Here is a 23,330-nt window from a genome sequence, read left to right on the forward strand (position 1 = left end):
AAATAGGGGAGTTGGGGTGGTTGGACAAGACTGAAGAAAGGCAGCAGACTGGAGATAAAGTTAACAGCTAAAAGGTGAGTGCAGCCGGTTGCAATGTGCAAACACCCTTTAGTAAGGCCTCCATTGTAATGGCGGTACTTTACTGCCCGTCTAGGTGGTGGAAAAGAATGTGATAGAAAAAGATAGATACAGAACTTAGCGTTCTGTAGATGAGACTCCTATGTGGAATTCCATAGCATAGGGGCTCACCCTCCCTTCATTTGTTAAAGGTGAATGTAGCAATGACTGTTGCCTCCTTTATTGAGAAACCATCCCCTTCTACATGCAAATGGAAACACTAACAAGGTAACGAGTACGAAGTTATGCGAACGAGGAGCAGATAAGAAACACCATTTGCTCATCTGCACCGAATAGAATAGTTGGATGAACATACCAGGTAGATCTGAAAAGAAAAGAACTATCAGGAATGAGAAAGAAATATTCGGTAAATATCTATTTGATGAACGAAGATCAGAGGAAAAGAATGAAGTTCTAACTCACATCTGGTAAGAAAGGGAAAAGAAAATTAGAACGAAGAAACGAATACCGAAAAAGCTCAGGATGTGCCGTTACAAAGAAGCACCCTCGACCTTGATTCGACCCAAATATCCTGGACCATTCTTAAGGACTCTATGCGACGTAACGTCACGATTACGATCCAAAATGTCTTCCATTGAACCCAAGAAAGTGTTGTTCATTTGTTTAGGTTCGTTGCATTTAATTTTTTTTTGTAATTGCAAAACAATTAAAAAATTAACAGAGTTGAAACATGAAAGGTTAATTTTAGCGTTGCATCCTAAGGACATTAGTTTGCATTCTTTGAAATGAGTATATTAAGCTACGTTCCCTGTGGCTGCCGGTATGCTAGACTACCGTAGCTTAAGCTGTACTTTTAATCATTGCTGATGAAGTAAGCCCTCTACCCAAGGAATCGTATAATAGCAATTTAAAGGGTAGCCGTAGCTCCTTGTAGGTTAACGTAAAATAAATGCTGTCAGCACACCTCGAAGGCATTTCTAGGCCCAAAGAACGTGGTATCATATTTTGTTAAAGATGTTTGCATCGTCTTTTCGACACCTGTCAGCTTTTACTTCCGTAATTCTTTACAAAAGGTCCGCATCAGTATTTGGTGTTTGTTTGATGTGTTGGGTTGTGCCCTTATGAGCGGGCGGTCCTCGCTAGGCCTAGGTAGGGGCACGGCGCCCTTGGTTAGGTTAGGTGGTTGTGTTAAGTTACTGGACATATTAAGGGGTTTTGTATTATTTTAGTAAGGTCAAACACCAAATATTGATGCGGACCTTTTGTAAAGAATTACCTTTACTTCGTATTCTTTTACTTTGTACTCTTTTACTTTACCTCTATGGCTACTTGCCCTCTTCAAACTCGTAAAGTAGGCCTACTAGCCTAGCAGCCGACGGCGCTATAACTTGACTTTTTGTACAGTTTTTTTTTGCTAATTATGAATTTTCCTTTCATTTTTGGCGCTCGAGCCTAATTAACCTGTGATTAACCCCTGAAGTCCATCCAACAAGGGCTTCACAATGTATCTTCACAAAGACAGTATTATGGGTGATACACGCCTGTTTGGAACTAAGTTCATATTCCGTCCGCAGCACAACTTTTGTGCCACGTGCTGGTAACCCCTTCCGCCAGTACTACCATCATGGCAGGGACATTCCATTTGGTCGGCCAAACAAAACAGATGCACCGCCAGTATCAGAACCCCAAAAGTGTGGAAAAACCAGTTGAAAAAGAGTAAAAACATGCGCAGCAGAGCTGGGATGTATAATGAACTACCGCTATTATTTTCAAAGAGCTATGGTAAAGGTAGACAGAGGGGTTACCTGCTTGCTTTGGCATCCAGCCCCAACCAGGTAAGGGAACGCAATGTAGGTAAGGTCTGGTAGTTAGAAAGATCCATTGTGTATAATTTCTAACCTAGGCCAGATCGTGTCACCCTTCTGTCTACACTGGTTCTAGAGCTCTTTATTTTGCTGTCCAACCAATCTAGTTCCCCCTATGAAAATCTAAACTAACTTGAGGTGCAGTGTGTAAAAGTAAGTTAGCCTAGGCCTAGTTCTTGATGGCCTTGTCACACTGCTTGTCATTCCTTTCATTCAGTTTGTTCTGAAGTCACTTGAATATTATTATTTTCCATGAGACCATGAGATTTTTGCTGGGTAAGTATCCACAATCAACAGCATGTTCAAAAACTGCTGGAATGTGATTTTTTTAGTTATAGATTTGGAAGTGATTCCAAATACTTTAATTATATTTTAATTTCCATTGGAGTACTGAATAACCCATAATTCCATTGCAGGTGATCAGATTGAACTTTGGTAAATCACATCAGTTTTCCGCTAGAAACTCTTAATTAACCCACTAGCTTACATCTTCTCATGGTTATCTGTAATGGGTCTCTCCACACTCCCCCAGAGGGAAACTCAAATTTCTTCATATGGATATATGACTAGTCTGTAGCAACCCAACTTAAGCAAGGATTGCGTGGTCCTACCTTGGGTAACCTAACCCTTTAAAAGTATGTCTTCTCACTGGAGCACCCCCCTCTTTGTTAGGATTTATGGTCTGCAGTAGGTTAAATAGGAATTTAAAGTGAAAACAAAAAAATCAAATTCCTTATATATAGTTTCATCAGAAACCATCAGCAAAAACATGGGCTACTTACCAGGTTTTAGAATGAACAGTGTTGTTGTAAGCCATTAAAATGCCTACCCCATGTCATGTCACTGGATGGGCTAAGGCGTTTCATAGCTCTGGGGATGAAGAAAATAAGTATTCACAAATAATAACTCTGGATGGGCTAAGGTGTTTCATAGCTCTGGGGATGAAGAAAATAAGTATTCACAAATAATAACTAGATATGAAAACTGGAATGGAGTCATTATGAACCCAGTACCCTACAGGGATATGTAGGCTTACCTATACAGCAAGTCATACAGTATTTGTTTTTGTATTAGAATGTTAACACATGAATTATGTTCAGTATTAATGGTAATGTATTGGGTTATTTTTTTTTGTAGGAAATATTTGTCGATCACCTACAGCTGAAGCAGTGTTTAATCATGTATTGAAACAACGAGGGCTTGAAGGATGGGAAGTGGATTCTGGAGCTATTGGTTCTTGGCATATGTCTAGGACCTGATAGGCGTGCTGTCAATGTTATGAAGCGGCATAATGTACCAATGAGTCATAAAGCGAGACAGGTAAGTGAAATGTCCTCCTTTTAGTATTTTAAAATTTGGAAATAATGTTTTTTCAAGTTATCTGTTTCACAGCCTCATACATAATTCAGATGTTCACTCTTTAAAGCTTAATAAGTAGTACTTTTATTATGATGCTTATTTTATGTGGTATATTAAGATATTCCTTTTTGTCTCACTATGTTTGACATGATTAGCTCCATGTTTGTATTTCTGTGTTGAGAAGCTTATTACCTTTGCACACTGCACAAATCTAAAAAGTATAGTTCTTGGACAATCAGCTTTGATTTAAGTACAGTACAGTATATATAGAGCACCCGAAAGTGGTGATAGTAGCCTTCATGCTGTTGTGTCTGCAAAATGAGTATGCTACTTCCATTCTTGTACGTGCCCATTTACAGCCTGCTGTTTCAACCTTGTCCTTTGCAAGTAACTAGCTATTTGTAGAAAGTATGAATCAGTTTCCGTTTTGCACATTAATCAGACAAACTTCATTATGTACACAGTTATATTTATACCTTGGGTATTACTATTTAGGGTAATATATTTTCCCATCCACATCTTATCTTCTCTGCTCTATTTGATAATAGTGTGAGCTAGCATCACCTTCTAAAACAGTACTATATTTGAGTAGTCAGGTTGCATAAAATTTCATTTTTGATGATAAAATGCAGTACCGAAGAGGAGAGTTTTAAAAATCCAGTGCAAGCTTTAGTGGTCAGAAATGTTTGCTAAACAAATTGTGATGCAAAATGCAAAATTCGCACATCAGGGTTGTTCTTGCTACAAATGACAAAAGGGAATAATGATAAGACCATGACACAAACACCAAAGCAGTGAGCCTTGCTTTTCATGTACAGTATGGTCAGCCATTCATGGGTGCCAGGATTGTTTCACGCAAAACTGAGCTTGAGGTAATGACAAATGACTCATTGTTTTAAATCTGTGATATTCTTGTCAGGAAATTGTCCTCTAGATAGTGTGTTGAATTTTCATAACCTTCCTCTAATTAATGCTGTGTATAAAATTTTTCAAGAATCCCATGATTTATGAAGTGATGTAGTAAAGTAATCTGTAGTTGATTTGTATGCCAAGATAAGGTTGCTGTGTGTGCTGTGGATCAGGTAACATTGCTTTAATAGAGATAACATTTTTGATTCACAATATTATTACAGCATAGATTAGTAACTCTCAAGAATATGTTTGTTTTTTGTTGAAATTAATATTTTGTATTTCAGATTAAGAAACGAGATTTCACCCACTATGATTACATCTTTGGTATGGACCATGAAAATATTTCAGACATAAAGGATGCTGGCCCAAAGTCTTACTCTGCAAAGATTGAACTTTTTGGATCATATGACCCAAAAGGAGAACTAATTATCAGGGACCCTTACTATGTAAGTACTGTACTGAAATTTTCTTATATTTTTTGTTTGATGTTTGATTCATAAATAAGCTATTTATCTGAGTCATATATATTTGTAAGGTAGCATATACAGTAAGCCCCCCATATTTGCGGTCTCATAATTTGTGGACTCACCTATTCGTGGATTTCTCTATGGAACATATATACGCAATATTTGCTGAAAATTCGCCCATTCACAGTATTTTTCACTGAGAAATATTCACTAATTACTGTATTTTCATCTCATTTTCATGACTGAATGCACTTTTTGTGATAAAACTATTAAAATAGTCAGTTAGTACTCAAGTTAGGATAATTCACCTTATGATAATTTGATTTTGCAGTGGGGTAAGCAATTAATACCGATGCGACAATATTTATAATATATTTTTAAATTTCGCGCCGGCGCAGGCAGCAGCATACAATCAGGCAGCGAGGGAGACCAAATTACAATAGATCAACTTCTTTTCCTCCATCTCTTTATCCCATCTTCTAGTTAAAAAAGTAAAAGAGAATGATGAAAGTATTGTTAGTAACGTTATACTCTTGCGTAAATGTGTACAGCCATAAACAACCTGCCGAGTAACTGTTGTTTTGCTTATCACTGAATCGGATAACAAAAGCAGTTTTGCTTGTATTTCAGCCATCATGTGGTAATATATAGCTACCATAGGTTGTAGTATAAATGATGTTGATTAGAATAGGACTGGTATATTTTTACATTATACCCTTATTCGGTATGGGTAAAAGATCGGCAAGGAAAGGCACTGCTAAATTTAAGCTGCAAGTTGTAGCTGAAGCTGAGAAAACAATCTTCAAGCTGCTAATAACTATAAATTATCGTGCATTGACGACATGAATGAAACTCGACCGTAATTAAAATTGGAGAGAAGGTATTTTAATCAAAACTACTGGGCATGAAAGGAACACATTACTGCTATTTTCATGCCAATAAACAATAAATATGTAAAGCTCGTATTATGATGAAATCAAGTGAAAAAAGCAAACGGAATCTTGATTTTCTTACACAAACAAACGCCCCCAAATGGCCAACATCATCAATTCATTTATTAACAAAAAAAATAGCTAAATTATTTTCACAACAAGACTTTCTTAAGTTATATTTCGAAGTAAAAACACTTTGTATAACAAAAAATAACCTTGCCCCATGTAAATAAAGTATCTAGAGATTCCCTGTAGACAAAGTCAATAATTAGATCGATGGTTTTGTCTACATGAACATTGGTAAATAAGGACTCGACATCCGGAGAGGTGATAGTTCCAACTCTGGGAGAGCCCTTGAGTGTTTCTAGGAATTCCGCTGATGAGCTTAGGCTGTGGTGGTCTGGCACATAAGGTATGATTATCGGTTTAGGCATTAACTAAACCATTGTTAGGTGCAGGGATTTGGCTGATGATAAGGCATCAGGGGTTCCTGGGTTTATGTGTCTTGACCTTCCCATACATGTACCCTAAACCAAAGTCTCCTGATGACGTCAGTTATCCTATTCGCCTCTCTCTTGGTGTCATCTACAGGGTTCTTAGTAAGGCGCTTGAACTTTGTATGATAAGACAAGATCTTGTCAAGCTTTTGGTGATATAGTAATCAGCTGTATTAATCATTATGAAGGCTGCTCTGGTGTTCGGTGATGTCTTCTTTTTACCTAAGTTCATTGGCAGCTTTTATGTGACTGGTGAGGATGTTACTGGTGTATACACCACACTCCATGAGGGCTTCAGCAAGTAGTAGAAGTTGTAGAGGGTCTGTGGTACAGATAAGGTGGCGACACTCTTGTTGTATCGAGTTAAGTAGTAACTCGATTTCATGTGTTTTATCAAGAGGTTTAGGCTTACCTATAATGTTGCAATTAAGGCCTAAATGAAGTAGGGTGTCTTAGTCAGGGGTAGGTTCTTAGTCTGCAAGGTTGATATATTCTTGTCTTGATTGCGGTTATCTCAGCTTAACACCAGTAATGATTTAATGATAGCAAGCTGAGTGATGGCTCTCAACTGCTTCTCCTGGTCCTTCACTTAGAGGTGGCTAAGGCATGCCATGATGTTCTATTTTGTATTCTATCAAATTATTTATCGAGGTTTTAATTCATTGTTTTTTATCTGCGAGTATTTTGAACTTCCTCTGGGTAGTGTAGAGTGTGGTAAGCAGGTCTCTCTTTGTTAGATTCGTCTTCCTCAGTCATCATCATCATTATTATTATTATTATTATTATTGGCCAAATTGCAAACTTATTTAGAAAAGTAGAATGCTACAAATTCAGGTACAGTAATAAAGAATGAATTATACATGCCTACCTTCCTTCGGGTAGCCTCCTTTTGGCCCCTGAGGGAATAGTTCCCAGAGCTAATGAATCTGCTGGTACATTTTCCATGACTCCTTCTTCAGAAGAAAAAGCTTCTCAAACAACCTGAAGTGGTGTCAAGAGACTCCTCAGACCAAAGGGTTTTTCGAGAGAAGCTGCAGAGGCTATTTCAAAATGTGTGACAGAGATTGTGGACTTTCTTTTATTCTTGAGGAACTCTAAGAGCTTATCCTCTTTGACAATAAAAGGTTACAGAGCAATGCTGAGCTCTGTGTTCAGACATAGAGATCTGGATATATCCTTAAATCAAGACCTTTCAGACCTCATTAGGTCTTTTGACACTAAGAAGCAAAAGCACTTGGAACTTGTGTCTTGGAATTTGGACGTTGTCCTAAATTGGCTCTCCGGGCCCCCATTCGAGCCCCTTAACGTAGCCTCATTCAGAAACTTTACGAAGAAGACACTATTTTTAGTAGCCTTGTCAACAGCCAAAAGAGTCAGTGAAATTCAGGCCATTGACAAGAGGGTTGGATTTTCACGAGGCGATGCAGTCTGCTCCTTCATTTTGGGATTTCTCGCTAGGAGCAAGAACCCGACCAGTCCTTGGCCTTGATCCTTCAGCATTAAAGGACTAGCAGATACACTTGGACCAGAAGCGATTGAGAGGGGTTTTTGCCCAGTAAGAGCCCTAAAGTTTTATCTTCTCAGGACAGAAAAGATTAGGGGTCCATCTAGCAACCTGTGGACTTTGGTCAAGGATCCATTTCATCCTCTTACAAAGAATACTCTGTCGTTCTTCTTGAGGGATACCATTCGTGAAGCACACTCGCAATTGAGAGAGGAGGATTGTCCTATCTTGAAAGTAGGGCGCATGAAGTCATATCTATGGCTACTTCATTAACTTTTAAGTACAATCTCTCACTCTCTGCAATACTTCAAGTGACCTACTGGAGGTGCAGGTCCATATTTGCTTCTCATTACCTACGAGTTGTGGAAACGACTTTTAATGATTGCAGTACCCTCGGACCTTTATCGATGGCTGGCATGGTATTGGGGGAGGGAGTATAGGAAGCATTCCTTCCTTCTTCATCTCTCTGCCTTGGTTATGGTGTCGAGTTCTAGGAGAGTCAGGGGGTATGTTATGCTTGGATACCCACCAGTCTTTTAGTGGTAGGTGATGGTGTTTTTAATATTTTATGGTGTAGGTGATGATGTTAAATTTATCTGGTTTTTTATGGTACTACACCCTGGGCCAGGGCAAAATTTCTTGGTACTTTATTTAGCGTTTGGAAATGAGCTTGCTATGAAGCTCCTACTGATGTAGCAGACGACCCTTGGCCATACAGCCACGTCTCTACTGATAAGATGAGCGCAACCAGAGGCAGTAACTTCCTGCTGCGACTCTCTTACCAGGTATAGAAACAACAAGTGTTTGTAGTAATGCTAGCAGACATTAATCCCCTGAATTCATTACGTGTTTTTAATATTTTGGGGAAGAAAAGTTCAGGCATCCTACCTCCTGTCAGTGTGGGGATCAGGTGTGTAATTACTTGGTAAGTTACTTATATAAAAATTAATACTTACCAAGTAATTACAGAGTGGGAGCCCACCCTCCTCCCCTCACATAGTTGTTAGGCATAAACATATCGAAGCCCTCTCCTCAGTTGTTCCTTCTTTTCCCAAAAGTGGGCTGGGTCAGTTACCTACACTGTAATGTAAACAAAAGAATCGCTACCGCGGATTTCAGATTTTAGCTGCTGGTTAACAGAACCTGTTAGCTCTGTAATTACTTGTTAGTATATATAAATTTTATTTTATCATAAAAATATAATTTTTTTTATTTAGGTCTCATTCACAGATAACAAGGCATTTGTACAGCTGACCAGTTTCTTGTGAAATTTTAGATTTTTAAAAATTTGTTCTGCATAATAATAATAGAGAAAGAAGAAAATTGTAAGATTGATAGTTCTTATTATATTTTTATTTTTCAGGATGATGACGATGCTGGTTTTGAGAAATGCTATGAACAGTGTCTTCGGTGCAGCGAGGGATTCTTGGATTCCTTTAAATAAATGTCTAACACCATAAATATGTGAAATTCAGAGTTACAAAGAATATTGAGGATTTCCTCTGTAAGCATTTCTGAATTACAGTACTTAGATATTGAAGTATTATAGAGTAACTATTGTTAAAGGTTGGTTCTATTTCTCAAACTTATGGAATCAAGTTCACATTCCATGGTAGCAGTATTCATACTGTAAGCATTTCAGAATAACCTAGATGTTGAAGTATTATAGATGTGTTATTGGTGAAGGTTGATTCTGTTTCCCAAACTTAGGGAATCAAGATCACATTCTTTGGCAGCAGTATTGAAACAAGTGATAATAAATTTCTAGCTTTTGGTAGTGGTTGTTTGAATTTATTATAAGGGATCTTCCTTTTACTGAAGTAAAATAATGCATTTGAAAAGGATATAAAACATTGATGCAATTTTTTTGTCATGAGGGAACATGAGAATTCTTGATAAAGCACATTCAATCAGGATTAGTAGTATTCATGAAAAATTACTTTTTCAGTGTAAACTAATATAACAGTACTTAGCAGTAGTAAATCCCCCATCATCCAGTTTCACTAAATTGGTACTGAAGAATTTTTCCTTAAATCATTGTGGATTAGTGCCAGGAATAGGTACTGTTTATCAGCAATGATTAAGGAAAGCTGGGAACTCATACTACTTATTAATGTGTATAGAAAAGGGGTGGTGGTATACTTACCATCAGCAAGATTTTTACATTAGATTGTCCCTTGATTGTGTTAGATGTGTTGTGTTCTCTAGGACCTCTTCTGTCTGGTGTACAGCACTATGAAGAGTGCTGTGGGCCAGATTTTACATCTGCTTTAGGTCTTCATCTGTGCCCATTTTTCAGAATTTCCTGGGCCTTCTTGTTGGTCTGTCCTGTATTTCCATATCTACTCTTTTGATTAGCTTCCTCATCCAAACAATCTGCATCTTTGAGATCAGTCTTCTCCAGCTGCTGAAATCCATGTCTTTGCAACTTCATCATCATTTTTATGAGCTCTCCATCTCTCTATGGCCATGAATGAGAATTCCTTAGTTGCACCTTTTAAAAATAGTATCTCTCCTTTGTCAATGCCTATGCCTTACCTGCGTAGAGTAGTGTGAGCCTTAAGCATATTTCATAAGTTTTTGTTTATACTAATGAGATACCAGCACTCATATTTATCAGTTGTCTAACAATCTCAGTCAGGTTATTACCCTCGTTTTTTTCTCTCTCCTAATTACTCAATACCTGCTTCACAGTTCAGTATGTCTTCAAGTTAATGGAAATGTTTTACCTCTTGTAAGACAATTAGTTCACTACAACATGGCGTTTCACCGCTTTCTTTCCCATTTGCTTTTCTTGTACACTTTAGGCATCAAGACCCTTACTCTGTGCATATTCCACAATCCTCAGCATCTCTTTTGACAACATCCGTTACAGTTAATACTCATTGGCACCTCAGCTTAACAAAGTTCAGCTTTTCGGATTTTTTTTCATGGTGAAAATAAAAATATTTTGTACTTAACAAGTTAACCCAGTAAGTATGCTAGATTTATTGAATGCTGACCTGAACTTGAATTATGCTTTCCTGGCTAAACCTGTATGCTTGGGTTTTTTGTTCCCAGGATAACTGACGCTTCATGCCTTACTGTGTGCAAGCTTAAATTGGTCTTTTGGTATGTGTCATCTACCTCATAAAGAGCCTGCGCTTTATAGCACTGTGATCTTTTGTGTTTTTGCTTTCACAAATAAGGTAGGTGTGCCTCGTTATTCTTGTGGGTTAAAGTTCTAAATTATAGAATAAATGCATACTGTAATTTACTTGCAGTACATTGTTACATTTACCCTTAAAAAAGTCATTATTTTTAAAGTGAAAGTATTGTTGTTTGTTCATCTTGCAATCACATGCTTGGAAATTTTGATGTGATGGTAAATACCCATGTGTTTTGAGTTAAGGGAAGCTAGTTAATTTCTCTCTCTCTCTCTCTCTCTCTCTCTCTCTCTCTCTCTCTCTCTCTCTCTCTCTCTCTCTCTCTCTCTCTCTCTCTGTCAGGAATTTTGTATTTACATTTACTTAATGTATTGATGTATTCAATACTGTACTTGTATTTGTAACCAGTATGCAGTATTTTTGTATGTATACATACCCATATGTTTTGAATTAAGAGAAGCCTCTCTCTCTCTCTCTCTCTCTCTCTCTCTCTCTCTCTCTCTCTCTCTCTCTCTCTTTTTCTCTCTCTCTCTCTCTCTGTTTTTCATTTTTATAAAGAATGTTGGGTTATGCATAAAACAAAACAAAATAGGTTTATGGTCTTTTGTGCATATTTTTCATATCTTGTAAGCTTAGATAGAACTATAATAATCAACTATGTTTTTTAGGCTAAAGTGTATTTTAAGTATTTAAGTGTGTTTTAAGTATTTAAGTGTATTTTAAGTATTTTTAGAGGAATCCAGTTTACAGGTAAGTGTCTGAAAGTGAGTGATCAACAAATGAATCTCATTCATCAAATATCCACGGGTCAAACAAGAGTGGCTAATTTTAAGATGAGTGAAAATTACTTATGTGTTGTTCCTTTTGATATGATGACTTCCCTATTCCAGCACTGAGCTTGATCTGTTTTAATTTGTTACTGTCATGCTCATTAGTCCATATATACTGCTGTTTATCAGTTACAGTGAGGTTCAATACAGTATGTACCTGGCAAATTCACTGTTAACAAGTCACCCCAAGAATCAGTAGAATACATATCTGGAAAATTCACCAACAATGATTCACTGTCAGCAATTCACCACCAAACATATTCACTGTCAAACAAATCACCTTTAAGCCATTCATGGCTAACATATTTTAATTTATTTACACAAATAGTTTAACTGTCTTTTAAACTGATTTTAGTGTTAAGTAACTCGCCCCAAACAGGTAATACTTTTGTGTAAGAATATTAGCATTGGAGATTCTCTGGAAGTACCCCCACAGTTTATCCAGACAGAGAAAGTGTATAGTGTTTCACTAGTAGAATTATTTTTAAACCATTCATTGGAAATAGATTTTCAGTTTATCGAGACAGAGAAATGAAAGAAAAAATTGTATATCGATAATTATATGTATTACAAAGAAAACCAAAATTAAGAAACTTAAAGTGAAGTATGGTCGAATGTAAGTGACTTCAGTTGATGAGAAAATCATTGAGACAGTAATCATAATCATTTTGCTACCAGTGATGAAGTAGCAAAAACACTTCCTAAAACAAACAATTCTGTGGAGGAGTGCCATCGAGCATTTGAAGAACAGATAACTGTATGCTATCCCAACATTTTGAAATTTGTTCATTGCTTTTAAAAATAACAAATATTAAATGAAATTAGTTGAGCAATATATAGCTGGTCAAAAATCTCCTTCAAAGAAAAAATGTTATTTTGCCCAACAGATTCAGAGACTTCTTCAGAAATGTGATCAAAAGAGTATTTGTGACTACATTCCTAGAGTGGCGCAACATTTCTTACTTATTATTCATGGTGGTAGGTTTCTTTTTCCTAATACTAACAGTTATGACTTGGACCATCGACGGATGGTCTCTTGTTTGTCACTTTTTCACAAGTTGTATTTAAATAGAGATCATTCACATTCACAATTGATCATTGATCCCCTTTTCCTGCTGAGAGCAACCAGATTCGCTGAACAGCAGCACCAATATACAGTAAATGTGCCTTGTCGAACTTCTCAGTTCCAGGGATCATTTATTCCTCACACTGTTGGACTGTAGAACATTCTCCCAGAGGATTTTGTGCAACTGGAACTTAAAAAATTCAAGCGAGGATGCAACGCATTACTACCCTAATGCTATTATCCTTCCATTTTAATACATTTTTAGCTATTTATTAATTTATTCATTTATTTTTTTAATAAGTAGGATCTTTTCTTTCTGTATTTCCTTCTACCTTCTGTTAATGAGCACCATATTCTTTGGAAGTTTGAATTTCAAGTCAGTGGCCCCTGTGGGCTTCTTCCATATGAATAGGGTTTATCTTCTGAATAATAATGATAATAATATAAATTGAATAATTACTACAAAATATTGATGATGATAAGCTAGTAAATACTATAAATGGAATTGCTGTACACTATAAGCTATGTAAGTTACCTCAGATATGTAAGTTATATTCCAGGCTTCATATCTTACTAGATTCATTACTTACTGGGAGGCCAGCCCCCAAACTGTTAAGTTGAAGTGCCAGTATATAGAGTTACCTCCACAAGTTTTGTACCATATCTACCTTACTACTTTTCTAAATACTTTTTTTCTTGGGTCCTTCCCAGTCAGCACAAGTTATGTTTACCTTACTCTGATTCTCAGTCCTCTTCTCCCTGTTCCAGTCTTCATCTTTCAAACTTTTCTAGCACCTCCTCATCTGAGTTTTCAGTTAATACAGACATCAACACTTATCTTAACCCCATGTGTTTACTTATAGCTTTGGGGTGTTTAAGATTTCGCGCCATAGAGTTTGAATGAATTTCACGGGAAAAGTGGTCAGATCACTTCCATGGGCCAAAAATGACTCATGGCAACTTTTACAGGAGAGAGATCAGTTTGACTTGAGATGTCATATGGGAATATTGTCCAAAATTCCCATCCAATGACGTCTCGTAAATATTTTACAATAAACCTACTCAGAACTTGTTACTGCTTTTAGTTCTTATCTCTTATGATATTGTGTGGGCTGTAATTGTAATTTTACAAAATAAAATTTAAAAAAATGTTAGAAAAAACACATATGACTTGGTAAAATTAGCAAATATTTTTACGACTGCCGTTTGGAAAAGAGGCCTTGCACATGGTTGGAAATATTCACTTTCAACTTCCCTAAAAGATACAGAAAATTTTTTAGTTTTTTTCTTATACTACGTGTATATGCATATCTTCCTCTTTCCATTGATGAGTTTTTTTTAAATTGGCCATCCTTAAATTTAGCCCGGTCTACTGAGGGATTCAGAGCTGATGAAACACGGTTTTGCAGCAACACCTTTTTATCAAAGCATCTGGTAAAGGTGAAAGTTGGCAAGTGTATATTTTACAACCCTACCTAATTTCTGCAAGTATTATTTAGTACCGAAGTTTGATAGTTTTGATATTTATAGAGTAAAATGAAGTCGCCGATGCCAGAACTGAGAAAACCACAGAAATGGATACAATACTAAAACCATTCGTGACATAAACAATATGACGTCATGAGGCTCCACCCATCCACCAGGTAGGCAGTAAATCAGTAACAGGTGAATGGATATGCTTACACAGTCTAGGCTTCAACAAATTCGATAATGGCCAGCAGAATATGGAATTGTCCCTGTGGTTGCAAGAATGCATTTTTGCTACTCCTTGCCACTTGGTATACAAGCGAGAAGACCCATGGCTAGATTTATTAAATAGTGAAATAGGTAATTATTTCTATAGTTGGTAATACTTACTTGGGCAGGAGCTGTTAGACAATCCTGTTATTTTGAGGAGGAGTACTAGAAGTCAGACAACATCCATGAGAACGTGGAACCAGTCATCACTGACATCACTAGTGACGGTGAGGATGGGGATGATGACCTCTTCCTCGAGAGTGACGATGAAGACATTTTGTAAATAAATTATGTATAGTGTTAGACGTTTTATTTTTACAGGCAGTCCTCAGTTATTGGCGGGGGTTCCATTCCCGACAGTGTGACGATAACCAAAAATCGCCAATAACTGGAAATCAGCGATAACAGCACCGATCCCTAGTTAGCGGCGCTGGTATCCAGTTATTGGCGCTGATAAGTGGGGATTGGCACCGAAAATCCAGTTATCATTGTCACTAGACAAGTGCCGTAAAACCGGATCGCCAGTAACCGAGGCCTCTGATAACCGGGGACTGCCTGTACGTTTAAAACATATTTATTAAAACAGTGATTATAACAATGTTTCCTCATTCAAACTGATTTCAATATATTTTCCTTTCCATGCTAATCAATGTAAATTGTGTTACATATGATTGATATTAAGTAGGTAAATAATAGCTTGCCCTCAGAATCTTGACTCCTACCATTACCTTTTGCAGCAAGTATACGAGTGCTGTTTAGGGTGCTGTATGATATAAGAAAAAAAAGTAGCAGTGGGTTACATTAACTGAAATAAAACAATGGTGTTGACCTTTACACCTCTAACAATTAAGGGAAATGAGGTATCATTGCTTTTCATTTGAATTCTACTTCTAGTCACCGCTCCTGACTTGCTGCTAATAGAAGGCTATGCACTAGTGTCGAAACCAGAGGTAAAACAAAACGGATTGTCTTTTTGTATTTCCGCACTGGATAGATGTAGATCTTAAAAATGAATTACTTACATTGAATTATTTGTAAAGTAGAAACAGTACGAATATCAAGAAAATGGAAGAATTCCAAGCTTAACAACTCAGTCCCAAGGAGACAATGACAAATCCTGCTTGCCATCATTGATATTGCTGAAGCTTAAGTTAGTGAATATGTCATTGGGAAGTGGGCAGAGCCACAGTGAAGAGACATTTTCCCCATATGTAAACTTCTCTTCACTGTGGGTGGAGCCTCATGACGTTATAAGTTAACACCACTATTGTGTTCAAAATCCTTACCCGCGATTTTGATAGCTTTGTCATAGAAAACACACTTTACTCTGGTAGGTACCAGAACTAGTGAACTTAGGTACTAAATAATATTTGCAAAAATTAGGTAGAGTTATAAAATATACACTTGCCAACTTTCACCTTTATCTGATGCTTTGATAAAAAGGTGTCCCCGAAAAACCATGTTTCATTGGCTCTGAATCCCATAGTAGGGGTGTGCTTAAATATATATTTAGCCCGTACTGTAAGGGTTAAAGTCTACTGATGCATCTACCCTCAACTTCACCCAAGAGATTGTGTTATAATGTAGTACAGACTGTGATCTAATACAGTGCAGTAAAATCACAAGGTCAGTGAATCATTCTTGTACCCTCTGCCATCACGATGACTAAGTGTTTGTATTGATGATCTACACAATGCCTACTCAAGATCAGTGAATATGTATTCACATCCTACTTTTCTATGGTTTCTATATTTCAAGACTTCTTCTATGGCTGATTTCTCTGGTATGAAGCCAAGTAAACAACTATTGAATTTAGCCATATTCTAATATGTCCTTTAGCCCTTTTGCCAATGATTTTGTGGAATGTCCAAGCAATCTTATTTCCTCTAATTTCCACACTTTAGTGCATCTCCTTTCATTTGTATAGTATTGTCCTACTCTTTCCCCCACTCCTCTTGGCGGATCCCATCCCTTATTAGGTTTTCATATACTGTACAGTATTTTTTTCAGCTCATTGATGACCAGATCTCCAGCTTGTTTTAGCAAATCTCATGTTACTCTTGAACTATGGGTGGTGACTTTTCCACTCCTCATCTTTCTATGGGCTCTGTTAACTTAAATCCAGAAGTTCAATTCTGTTAGTCTCTCTATCATGCTAGCATCATGCAGTTTATATTGTGCTCCATATTCATAAAATTTTTAAAGTACTGACTCCATTGTTCCAATAGTCCTTTCTCTGAAGGTAAATTTCACAGTTATCTCCTGTTGCCATTTTACAGACTTTCCATCTTTCTGTAGCCATTTAGGTGTCCAGAGTATTTTCTTTTTGCCTCTGTGGTGATTGTCTGATTCCCTTCTTTCTTCGTCACCTGCTTCCTACCCTTGCTCCCATGCTCCCTCAATGCATCTTCCCTTATAGATATCTTGGTTGTGCCAGATCCCTTCTCAGAATCACTTAGCACAATACTTCTTGTCTTTTGTGCCCTTTTTTTCAGCAATTTTTACGTGGCCCCCTTTTTTTTTTGATGCAGTAGCTTTTAATAAATTTTTATTATCTTTTTGACCTCATCGTAAGGGTTACTTAGCGCTGTTTAATTGTCTTGAACACAGACCATCGGTTTTTACCTAGGAATTACCTTCAGCACAAGCTGGAACAAGCTATTCTACACAACAAGGTTGTTCGGTAGTTGAACTACCGGTGGGAGGGGCAAGGGGTAGCCTCACCACCACCCCCCCCCCTCGCTGAGTTACATATCCAATTGCCTTATAGCCTTCGTCCAAAGCGGATGCATTCTTACACCTTCCTCTGTGTAGAGTAGTTTTCCTCGCATAAAAAATGAAGATAATAATTTTGTTCTATTCTAACTACAGTAGTTTGCTATTCACAATAACCCAATCATCGATTTCCCCCGACTAACGAAACCTTTGTGTTATTGTGCTTCAAGGGATGTATGCTTGCATTGTCTGTATATCACTATGCGTCATGGTCTCTTTTTAGTAATATGAATGATTAGATTTTGATAGAAGCTTCATACTCAAAGAGTTTCATTTTCAAAGCACTGTTAAGCTATAACTTTGTCCCTTTAAATTTTAAGAACCCTGTGACCGTCGTTGATATAACCCTCCTCACAACATGCTCAGTTGAGTAGCAAGTTGTTTTGAATGCGCTGTTGTACTTGTTCTTCATCGTCGTTATAGAATAACAATAGCTGGTATCCATGCCTTTCTACAGATGTTACTGGTTATTTATGGTAGTGAATTATCTTTTTTGTTGATTACTTCTTGTCATCTTGTGTTCAGTTAGTTTTTTTATTTTTTTAACTTTGTGAGAGAATAGCATAAAGTTTGATAAGAAGAGGCTCTCTCAAATTGAGTTTTGGAAATCCGATTGGAAAGAACTAGTCAGATGTCGTGAAGCAATCGGCCTTCTCCTCGAAAAAAAGAATGTAGGAGAGGAGAGAACTTTTCAAAATAATTTGTTTCTTTCCTCGCAATTTCCTTTTTATATTTTGCAGTAAAATGCTTTCACGCAACGCGCATTTCAAATTTCATATCGTAAGGAAATGACAATTACTCAATTAGTTTTTTTTTACAGAAAAAGTCAAGGTTAAAGTGTTCATTATGTTTTAGCACTGACCTCGGCGAGTCTTAGTTACACGAGAATACAAACTTGCATGTTTAAAAAGAAAACATAATTATTTAGCACTATTCAATTCAAATTTATTATCCCATGACTTTTGGAAAAGGCAGAACTTTACTGAAAGAAGAATTTAATCCCCCTGTTCAGCGGGCGGTTAAAGTCTTCAGCTATCCCTGAAAACCCCCTCCCTTCCTCACTCATTAACCATACAAATAAAAATACCACACTCAAATTTCAGCTGTTACAAAATCTACATGTGCATCTATTTTGAGGGATGTTTAAAAACGATCCTTGTGTTTTTTTTTTATACAACTTTCAACTGATTACCCATTACTGCAGTTTGGCTGACGACACCCCACAGAGACGGGAATGCGCCAACAAGCACAGCGAGAGAAAAGCAGACTGACAAAAACGTCGTCATCGGATATCTTCAGCCATGGGATTTCGGAAGCTGATGACGGCGTGGACGAAATGGAGCAGTGCAGTGGCGGTCATTGCGGGTGATCTTTCCGTTGAGTCCCGAGAGAGATTTCGCCCTTGCGTTCATCCCGATTCGCGGTCGTCATAGCGCCATATTGTTTGTGCGTATCGCTTATATCGTAGACTTGATTCTCATGAGCGTAGTGTGTCACGATCAGGCCTCGCCCCGGCCCCAACCCCATACGGCCTTCTCGATCTTCCTTACACGATATCTTCGGTTACTTCTCTGCTCTTTGGTTGTGTCGTGTTTTAGTAATGATCTAATTTGTCTTACCAACGCTGCACTTTCTCCCATCTTTATTTGCTGATTATTTTATTTCTGAATACAATATTTTATTTCTGAATATATTACCTGAACTTCCTCGCAACTATTCCCATCTGGACTGGTAAAGGAGAAGCATTTATTGAACGGACTCTGTTTAACCTCATATTTGGTTATTTCTCAGCATTTCTTCGTGGTATTTAACATGACATCGTTGTCAGTCATCTTTTTATCACGTTTTATTATTAAGTATTTTTTCAGAGACTGCTGTCACCGTGTCCGACCTCTTTTTGTCTGTGGGTACTGCGAGCGTGTTTGCCGCTTAGGGTCCGTGTGAAGAATACCAATAGTACCCTCTGTCAAGTCGTTCGGTTCGATTTCTTTGTTACGTATTCATCTTTACACACGGAGAGTCAGTGTAATTTCATACTATTAACAACACGACCTTGGCCTTCAGGGTGGAGCATGTTAACCCATTTATTTGCATGTTGTGAGGTTGTACTAGAGCCGACTCTTCTTTCACAAAAGAAAAGGAAGAAAAAGCGTAATTACAAGCAGCTTTTGTTTCCGTGACGATGAAGAGTTTTACGTTCTTGAGAGAGAGAGAGAGAGAGAACTTGCTACTTGGCTGCAGGGAATGATAAAGCGCTTGGAGTACTACTGGGTACTAATTAGTAACAGAAATATTCGGCTGTCCAGATTCCCGCATACTGTGGCTCATAACTTCTGCGTAGTTCTGCTTGTGTAACCATTCGTTCACGTACATGATGATTACTTGAATTAAACGATCTCTGTGATCATCTTCAGCGAGGCTGGGAAGATCTCGGTGGTCGACTGTCTTGGGAAAAGTGCCTTGCGTTTTCTCTTTCTAACATATTTACAAATAAATGTTCGTGATTCCTGTAATTAATGTCTCAGACGTGCGATTCTCGATTTTGTAGACTTTCTCTCCTGTGTACAGATTTTGTTTGGAAGTTGCTATAAAAAAATGAATGATCTTCTTGAGCTCAGTTGCACAAATTAAAGTCATGTTGTTCGTAAGTATTAATTAAATTGTTTCTTACTTGATGCGTTCTGAGACTGCAGACTTGAGAATTATTTGGGCTTTCGGATTTGAAAGTACGTAAAACTTCCTTCTCTTTCAGTTCAGAGGAGAAAGTTAAGTATAACTTAGTTTTACCAGACCACTGAGCTGATCAACAGCTCTCCTAGGGCTGGCCCGAAGGACTAGACTTACTTTACGTGGCTAAGAATCAGTTGGTTACCTAGCAACGGGACCTACAGCTTATTGTGGAATCCGAACCACATTATAGCGAGAAATGAATTTCTATCACTAGAAATAAATTCCTCTAATTCTTCATTAGCCGACCGGAGACTGAAACCCGGGCCTAGCAAGTGCTAGCCGAGAACTCTACCGACTCGCCCAACGAAGAAGTAGTTCAGCAGAGAAAAAACGAATTTTTTTTATTATATCTATTTTCATAATCCTTTCTGTTTTGGTTTCATTGTTCACACTCTTCTAGAAAAAAATGAAAAAAACGCGTACAGACTAGAGTAAAATAAAAGTAAATAACAATTGTTATAAAAAAGAAAGTGAAGAAGCAGCAGTTGCAAGGACTCTCCATTCTATTTTTTCTTTAGAGTCAGCGTCAGAGAGAGAGAGAGAGAGAGAGAGAAGAGAATAAAGAAAGAAGGCGTTTATATCATCCGATCAGTTTGTCTGTAGATCAGTTCCCGAATTATAGTCATAGTTTTCCTCTTCCCTAGTTTATTCATGTGTTTATTTATGTGTATCTTGAATAAAGATTTTGTAGTAGAACTTCACGATGGAAATGATTTCCACACTTGCAACCTTGTATCACATTATCTTGAGTATTGAGTATTTTTCATTCTTTGCCCTCGCAGTCATAGTGTAAAACCATGTACTATATTATAATAATCTTTATTTATTTCATACGGAGTTAGGAATGGGTAATAAAACGGAGCGATTGTAAAGAGTCAGTTAAAAACAGGTTAAGAATGCATAATGAATGAGACTAAAAAAAATTTGCCATTGAAAGTAGGGAACGAGATACTTATACAAAGAGACAAGGAACTCGAAAAAGATAGCAACAGGCTATTGTGAGAGAATGAATCCCTACAATGAGACTTCAGGCAATTTTAATGAATATTAGTTAACACTATATCAGATTGCGAACAACTCTTGTAATGAAGAAAATATGAAAGAAGGATAAGTGAAAACCCCCGTCTCATCAGAAGTGCGCGGATGAACAAGCAATTATGAATAGGTGTGAGATATTGATAAACAAGTAATAATCGACAGATGAAGGACAAGAATAAATAAGTCACCGTTAAACCTCCCATAGCTTAGCGCTAAGTAGTCTGAATATCAGGGGAACTAAAAATGCACTAATAGGTCGTCAAACAATGGAAGGACGTTATCATCTAAACGAGAAGCAATTAACATTTTTTTGCCAGTTAACGGATGTAAGACAACGTAGCTTTAAGAAAAATCATCATCGAAGAGTAAAATTATTTTAATGGTTCTCATATTTATAAATTATGTAACTGCAATTTTTTGTTTAAAATATTTTGTTTTATTGCAAAGAATTTAAGAGTCAACGAGCATCGTACCCAAACTAACCACTTGAATCGTTTTCAACAACCTAATATGTATTTATGATTATTAGGATCATTTTTATTATTAAAAAAAAGACTCGTGAATTACTGAGGGGCATCGTAAATGGTTATCTTTAGTGTGCAGTCACGCTGTCATTTTGGTCCAAAGTTAGTTCACTTGATCGTTTGATCTTTCTGGTTTATGCTTGATCAAGCATATGCAGAAGTACATATAACCAATATATTAGGCAAGAATGACATATAAATGCTTCGCATTGATTTAGCAGATCAAGAGAATACAATGAAGAAATAAAAGGTATCTCAAAGAAACCATAATTTGGACAAAAAGCAAATAAATGATGTCATTTTTAACAGTGATATTACTGATTGCGGACTGCACGTCATATCTGGCGAGTTTTGTTAAACCACATACCTAAGGATAACACGTAATACACAAACGCCGTATAGAGGGTTGGCTTTCAGTAAGCGTAATCACACTGCAAAGAGTTATTTTCAGGCAATTTACGGTAGCGATTTTATCGGCAGCTACGACATGTATTTTGCAATCTTGCTCTCCTACAAGAGCAGTCAAATATTTAAGTCCTCCGACACTCATGCAGGTTAAACTAGGGTTCGCTCTGTACTCTGAAAGTATTGAGCAGTGACCGTTGGCTGTAACTTATTACTGTACCTTGAAAGGTTCCAAAATAACTGCCACCAAATTGCTTCCGTTTTCGTCGAGCAATTCCGAGCCGGCACAACAGTTAAGAAAGGTTTTAGCTCATTTATTGTCTGATAACCTTTATTTCTTTTCTTGTATGATTCCCCCATACCTTCCCAATCCAGATGGCCACGTATCGATATAAGGTTATTTGTGTCTTTTCAAGATACCGTTGTGAGTTAGTCGGCCAAATACATTTTTTTGAACAATTAAATACCGACCTAAACTACAGTAGGCCACTTCCAAATCGTATTTCTTCTCGTACTAGTTCATGTAGATCCATTCACGCCACAGCATCACGCATTCAATAATCATCTCTTATGACCACGTACATCTGTGATTTTGCTTACCAAAGGACATCAGATAGCATTCGTGACGGAAGTTAATAACAACCCAATGCGGTGACTGGACAGGTCTAAAGAATACCTTGAGACCTTGTTGATTGGTGGGAATTATGCGCCCAAGGTCGTCTGGGAATACGAAAACCCATTCAAGTGTCTTGACAGGAAACGACTGAATGGCGTAGTGGGAGAACAAATATGAACAAGACGTATCGTAAGGATGCATTTTTTTTTTTTTTTTGGTAAGGAAAAGAACGAATGAAAACAGTCATTTCCGGTTGTACAATGTGAATGAAAACAACCCTGATAGTTACGGGCAAACGACAATCAGGTGCTGCCGAGTCATGCATGGCTGCTTTGAGATATTTGAAACTTTTTTTTTCTTTCATTTCTTTTTTCTTGCGAAGTATGCAGTAGGGAAAATCCCCGTCTCCTGGTCTTTCTTAAATGTGATGAGTCATTTTCTTTGCGTTAACTCCAGCTGGATAACAGAACAGAGCCAAGAAATGAATAAAGTAAAAAATTTATTGTAATTGGTTGATTCTTTTTTTTTATTTAAATTTTGAATGAAGCGCATGGCATTTAACAACTTGTAATGGCAATTGTTTTGTGTATATATATATATATATATATATATATATATATATATATATATATATATATATATATATATATTATATATACACATACATATATGTGTAACTCTTAAACAAAAGAACTCGGTACTTCGTCTTTCATTTTATCCTCAAGGTTCGCCACAAGGAGGAGAAAATGAAAGACGGAGTACCGAGTGCTTTTGTGTCATTGTTACACATTTTCAAAATGCACTGAAAGTAATTATATGTATATACATATATATATTGTATAACATTTA

At 37.1% G+C, this 23,330-nt stretch overlaps 1 protein-coding gene across 1 annotated transcript; it reads left to right on the forward strand.

The window, feature by feature from the left end:
* The first annotated feature begins 585 nt into the window (after positions 1-585).
* Positions 586-9,391, forward strand: LOC136849026 (low molecular weight phosphotyrosine protein phosphatase-like). Its single transcript, XM_067121877.1, is given in 5 exon segments — positions 586-745; positions 3,081-3,189; positions 3,191-3,263; positions 4,499-4,660; positions 8,978-9,391. Coding segments are annotated over 5 exon segments (570 nt in total). The 5' UTR covers positions 586-600; the 3' UTR covers positions 9,059-9,391.
* The last annotated feature ends 13,939 nt before the right edge of the window (positions 9,392-23,330 follow it).

Source organism: Macrobrachium rosenbergii, chromosome 20 (assembly GCF_040412425.1).
Source record: "Macrobrachium rosenbergii isolate ZJJX-2024 chromosome 20, ASM4041242v1, whole genome shotgun sequence".
In the NCBI taxonomy this organism is placed as follows: domain Eukaryota; kingdom Metazoa; phylum Arthropoda; class Malacostraca; order Decapoda; family Palaemonidae; genus Macrobrachium; species Macrobrachium rosenbergii.